Below are 6753 nucleotides of genomic sequence, written 5' to 3'. Positions count from 1 at the left end.
TGGGCCGAAGCCCATGTGTTGTTTTCATTGGCCACCATCTTGACGAAAACACAAGGGTGTTTTCACCAAGAATGATTTCGCAAAGGGGTTTTCAGGTGAGTGTTTTCGTGAGGTGTGTGGGTGTTCGACAAATGTTCCATCCCTTCATTTAGTGTACTGACATTATAATCATACAAAACATATATTACACACACACTTCATGCACACCATATAATCATATAATTCACAATACGATTTAACATATTATAAACGTGTACAGCTGTGAACGAGCAAGTCGTGTAAACAAACAACCTAAACAATTAACGTGCATTAAATGCTAAAATGAAAGTCGGAAACTCGAGTTGTCACACACTCAGAGTGCGCAACACTTTTCCCACGGTTCAGATCCTGATAGGGCATCCTCTGTTGCCCCTGCTCCGAGCTTTGCTTTAGATCATGATGTTGAGGAGGATTCCGATCCTGTCTTTCCACCAGGATTCGACCCGGACTAGGAGATTGAGTTTATACCACTGGATCAGCCTATGGAGGACCCGGTTAACCCAGTTGGCCCAGTTGATCCCATTGACCCTGAGTTTGATTTTGAGATGGCATTCGATGACCCCGAGCCTGCCATGGCTCCCGAGCCGGTAGCCACTCTAGACCGCGCGTTTGAGCATGACCCAGTTCATGCTGGCGCACCCGTTATTGATCCTGTGATTGCTGACCCTCCCATTGATGATCACCCGGTTGATGCTCCACTATTAGAGGGTGACCATGATTTTGCTGCTGACCCTGTTGATGCCCCTTTCATAGCTGATGCACCCGTTGACCCTGTTGTTGCTCCCCTACCTGATCCTGTTCCCCTGGAGCCCGAGCATGCACTATTCGCGACCCACATTGATCCCAGGTATGCGCACACCCAGAATGGGTGGATTGATGCTGATGATGAGCTCCCACCTGTTCCCCCTCTTACCACCGATGTACGTCACATTGATACCTCTTTTTCATTCCCTCAGTTTACACCTCCAGCTCGACCTGGAGAGGGTTCTTCGGCTCATCCTTTTGGACACGTACCGACACCTATCCCAGTTGTACCACAGTTTTCACCTGCTATACCCCCTGTTCCACCATTCTCTCTGCCACCTTTCGATCCAGCCAGTGAGCAATTCCTTTGGTCGTCACCACCTGTTATGCCACCGACCGACCCCTACCATCCTTTCCATATGGGGTATTCCATTGAGGACGTTTTGATGTCATTTGTTGTCCAGCACGATGCACTCACACGGCGCATTCAGGAGCTTGAGAGAGCTCAGCCACCGCTGTGCCAGTGTCAGGGTCAGACCCACCCTACTTCTTCGCAGCACCCTCGACCGTTGTTACCTGACTATGCTGCACGTCTCTTGGCACTAGAGCAGCAGGTTGCTTCTTGGTTGCGTACCCAGAGAGCCATGGAGGAGGACTGGCTCCATTAGCGTCGTTTGTTTTACACCCATTTTCCCCCTCCTCCACCGCCATCAGTGTAGAGCTCTTCAGTACCGTACAGGTAGACGTTGGTGAGAAGACGGCGATTGCTTTGACCGCACAGCATTTTTGGAGACTACATTCTGATTCTGACTTTTGTTGAAATGTATATGGATGCATTGACACTGATTTGATATTCTTTTGGACTGGGGTGATGTAGCCCTTAGTCATTGATGATGTATGACACTATTGTGTACCTGTACACTTTACTATGTGGTCTCGATATATGGCAATCGCAGTATTCTCATCATATATGATGTTTGATCGATTATTTATGTTTTATGACATGAGATGTTGTGTGATTGATGTATTTATAACATGGGATGTTATGTGATTAGTCTATTTGTAACATGAGATGTTATGTACTATTACTATCATTATATACGTACGCTTTATTATGGCCTGACCAACGTGAACACATCTTTTAGAAGATGCCGAGACGTCAAACGCCGATGCCTACCAATGAGGCAGAACTCCAGCAAATCATCGCTGCTGCCATCGCGCAATACGTCGCCTCTCAAGGAGGGACTAGTGGAAGTAACTCTGGCAATACTGGCAACAACAATCCACCTCATGGTAATACTAAGTCATTAAGATATACCATGACCTAATTGGATATCTCAAGCAAAGATGCTAATGCCATTTATATGTTGTAACGTAAGTGCAGGGTGCACCTACAAGCAGTTTCTAGACTACAAGCCTGTCAACTTTGATGGCACTGGAGGTGCTGTCGCCTTTGTTCGTTGGGCTGAGAAAACTGAATCTGTTCTTCGCATGAGCAAATGTGCACCAGACCAGCAAGTCACCTACATTTCTGGGCTATTCTTGGATGGAGCCCTATCTTGGTGGAATTTGCAAGTGCAGACTCTTGGAGAAGCTGCTGCCTACGCACTAACATGGACTGAACTGAAAGAACTTATGCGCAAAAAGTACTGCTCTCGCGCTGAAATCCAAAGATTGGAAACCGAGTTCTGGCATTTGAAAATGGAAGGTCCGAAGATCGCGGAATATGTTCAGAGGTTTCATGACTTATCGCATGTGGTACCTTATATGGTCACTCCAGAATTCAAGCGGATTGAACGCTTCATTTGGGGATTAGCTCCTCAAATCATAAGTATGGTGACCTCATCCAAGCCTGCGACAATCACTGAGGCAATTGATTTGAGCGTGGCTTTCACAGAGGAGGCTATCCGCCTAAACAAGTTCGATGAGATCGAGGCAAAGAAGAAAGAGACTCACGTCGAGTCATCAGGAGGTAACAAACGGAAGTTCTCGAACTTCAAGCAAGGTACTACTGGGGTGGTTAAGAAAGGAGAGGCAAGCGCGCCAGCTCAGGTTACAGCTGGTAGTGGAAAGAAAGGAAAAGGATATATGGGCACCCAACCCAAGTGCAACACCTGCCAGCGTCACCATTCTGGCCGGTGTGGTTTGAAAGTGTGTGAAGCATGTGGGAAACCTGGCCACTTGAAGGATTCTTGTTGGGCCACTGTTGGCCAGGGAGGCCAAGGAGGATTTGGAAACAGAAACAATAACCAGGGTGGAAATGGAAATCGCCCACAGGGAAACAATGGAGGGAATGGAAATCGAGGCAACCATGTGAATCAAGCTGGAAATGCGAACCGAAACAACAACAATCAAGCTGGAAACGGAGGTGGAAACGGGCAAAGTCCTGGATGTTTTAACTGTGGTGATATTGGGCACTATAAGCGGAACTGCCCAGAATTGAATCAAGCCCGTGGAAGAGTTTTCAATATCGAAGCGAGGGAAGCGCGCCAGGATCCCAATGTCGTTACTGGTACGTTCCCTGTAAACCAACGCTATGCATCCGTTTTATTTGAGACTGGTGCCGATTATAGCTTCGTATCATTAGAGTTTAAGAATATGCTTGGGTTAGCCGCTAGTAAGTTAGATATTCCGTACTCAATCGAATTGGCCAATGGAAACTTAGTAGAAGCCAATGAAGTTGTCAGAGGCTGTGTGATCAAGTTAGGAGAGCATGAGTTTGCTCTGGATCTACTACCAGTCCAGTTGGGAAGCTTCGACGTGGTGGTAGGAATGGATTGGTTATCAGGCAACAAGGCTGAGATTGTTTGTCACGAAAAGTTCGTTCGGATCCCGACCGAAAATGGGGAGACAATTGTGGTTCATGGAGAGAAGCGTGATACGCCTTTGAGAATTATCAGCTGCTTGAAAGCGCGAAAGTGTTTGCAGATGGGATGTGCTGCCTTTCTGGCACACATTGTAGATAAGTAAGCTGCTGAACCGAAGATCGAAGACATCCCTGTTGTGAGGGAATATCCAGAAGTCTTCCCAGAGGACTTACCTGGATTGCCGCCTCTAAGGCAAGTGGAGTTTCACATCGATTTAGTTCCAGGCGCCGCGCCTGTGGCTAAGGCACCTTATCGACTTTCCCCATCTGAGATGCAAGAACTGTCGACACAACTTCAAGAGTTGTTAGACAAGGGATTTATCAGACCAAGCTTCTCGCCTTGGGGAGCTCCGGTCCTGTTTGTTAAGAAGAAGGACGGTAGTTTTCAAATGTGTATTGACTACCGGGAGTTGAACAAGCTGACGATCAAGAATAGGTATCCTCTGCCAAGGATCGATGATCTATTCGACCAACTGCAAGGGTCAAGCTTTTATTCAAAGATCGATTTGCGATCTGGTTACCATCAGCTAAGGATACAAGAGGAAAGTATCCCGAAGACAGCCTTCAGAATTCGTTATGGGCACGACGAGTTCCTAGTAATGTCGTTTGGGTTGACAAACGCAACTACAGTCTTTATGGATTTGATGAATAGATTTTGCAAGCCTTATCTCGACAAGTTCGTGATTGTGTTTATCGACGATATCTTGATTTATTCAAGGACAAAGGCTGAGCACGAGCAGCATCTAAGAGCTATTTTGGAGCTGCTGAAGAAAGAACAGTTGTATGCCAAATTCTCTAAGTGCAAGTTTTGGCTACGTGAAGTCCGATTTCTTGGACACGTGGTGAATGGAGATGGAATTCATGTGGACCCCACCAAGATCGAAGCGATCAAGAATTAGGAAACGCCAAAGACGCCAACCGAGATTCGGCAATTCTTGGGTTTGGCCGGTTACTATCAAAGGTTCATTGAGGATTTTTCAAAAATCGCTCAACCATTGACGCTCCTCACGCAGAAAGATAAGAAGTTTGATTGGGGAATCAAACAGGAAGAAGCGTTCCAGATATTGAAGGATAAGCTCTGCAATGCGCCAATCTTAGCACTACCGGAAGGTACTGACGATTTTGTGGTATATTGCGACGCATCACGTCAAGGATTGGGTTGCGTGTTGATGCAACACCAGAAGGTTATTGCTTACGCGTCACGCCAGCTGAAGGTACATGAAAAGAACTATACCACGCATGATTTAGAACTAGGCGCAGTGATATTTGCTTTAAAGATCTGGAGACACTACCTATATGGTACGAAATGTACAATTTTCACAAATCACAAGAGCCTACAACATATATTCAATCAGAAGGAGTTGAATATGAGACAGAGACGATGGTTGAGTTGTTGAATGATTACGACTGCGAGATAAAGTATCATCCATGGAAGGCGAATGTGGTCGCCGACGCCCTAAGTCGAAAAGAAAGGATCAAGCCCATAAGGGTTAGGGCTTTGGAGATGATTATTCAAACCGATCTTCCCTTGCGCATTCGTGCCTCGCAGAAAGAAGCTCTCAAGGAAGGGAACCTTGAAGAAGAATATCTCTGTGGAATGGAAAAGCTATGTCACACCCCCAAAATCCACACGCGGAGTACCACCGCTTGGGAACGTGACATGACCAGGATCAAGCCACCAATCATATAGAACATCATATATATATATATATATATATATAATAAAAGTAAATGTCATTAACCAAACCAAATCCATATGAAAGGTGTTTTCAAAACGTAAGTAAGTTATCAATGTTTAGCGGAAGCGTATAATCAAACCCAACATAATAAAGTACGAATTGTCATAAGTGTTTAATAAGGTAATCACGATCCAAGCCCACAACGACCCGCTCCTCCATGTGCAAGCTCCATGTACCTAACATCCTGCAAGGCATGTAACAGAGGATCAACAACTAGTTGAGCGAGTTCACGGAAAGTAAATGCGTAATCGTAAGTTCGTATGTAATATGTGGCTCTACTGGGCCGATAGTACGTTCTATTGGTGGGGGCTTCCCATGTTGTATAACCACTAGACGGGCTTCCCATGTTGTATAACCACTAGACTATTTGTAATCATATGTGTTCTTCACAATCCGAGAACAGTAGTAAGTATAGGTTCACGAAGGTCTTACGTGAGTATCCTTCACATCCGAGGATAGTAATTAAGTATAAGTATCCTTCACAACCGAGGATAGTAATATGTATAAGTATCCTTCACATCCGAGGATAGTAATATGTATAAGTATCCTTCACAACCGAGGATAGTAATATGTATAAGTATCCTTCACAACCGAGGATAGTAGTAAGTATATGTGTGCGTGGATTGCACGTATGTGTCCTGCACAACCGAGGACGATGGTATGGTAGTCTAGCAATAGTTTAAGTACAGTTCCATTCAATCTCGATCTTTCAATCCCAATTCCCGTGCCCTGGGAATCCCATGCCTTAGTAAGAGTGTGAACTCACCTTGATTTGCTCGGTATGTTATTGCTTCTAAGGTTGGTTAATCGTCTAAGTCCGTTACACACGACCTAGGACATATTGCACATGATTCGATGTAAGTGTTTGCATCAAATTTGGGTTTACACATCTTTGATATCCAAGCGATTGTGTTGTGTGTGTTTATTGTGTACCTGATGATATCACATAGAATGTTCACGCACGTAGAATCATATAGTTGCATTCAGTATCAAATGATTATGCACATAGAATCATACATCATGTAATCAGTTCATCGTATTCACATATTTCATGCGTCACATCTTTATTTTCACCTTTCAGTCTAACATATAGGTTAACGTTTGTGTCACTGTTAACATACTTCGTATATTCAACGGCGTTGATAGACTTAACAAGTTTAACCGAGTCAGCAGCTTAAGAATGTGACATACACTTCCTATCAGACTCAATCATTATATAAACACGTTCAGGGCCTCATATTAAACACACATCAGATTCAATACTCAGACAAGTGTGGGGGGGGGGGGGTTTCCCCTGTTTACAAGTCGGATAGCACATGAGGGTTTCAAAACTTGGGCAACATAAGTTTTACACATGAAATCGGA

The 6753-nt window shown here is 44.8% G+C and overlaps 1 protein-coding gene across 1 annotated transcript; it reads left to right on the top strand.

Annotated features, from left to right (window-relative positions):
• Positions 1 to 611: 611 nt before the first annotated feature.
• Positions 612 to 1674, top strand: LOC110875567 (proline-rich protein 36-like). Its single transcript, XM_022123764.1, has 2 exons — positions 612 to 1137; positions 1661 to 1674. The coding sequence occupies exons 1-2, from the start codon at positions 612 to 614 to the stop codon at positions 1672 to 1674; spliced, it is 540 nt and encodes a 179-aa protein (XP_021979456.1).
• The last annotated feature ends 5079 nt before the right edge of the window (positions 1675 to 6753 follow it).

This window comes from Helianthus annuus, chromosome 16 (assembly GCF_002127325.2).
Source record: "Helianthus annuus cultivar XRQ/B chromosome 16, HanXRQr2.0-SUNRISE, whole genome shotgun sequence".
In the NCBI taxonomy this organism is placed as follows: domain Eukaryota; kingdom Viridiplantae; phylum Streptophyta; class Magnoliopsida; order Asterales; family Asteraceae; genus Helianthus; species Helianthus annuus.
Note: the sequence above shows the minus strand (reverse complement) of the source record. Positions and strands in the feature narration are given on the sequence as shown.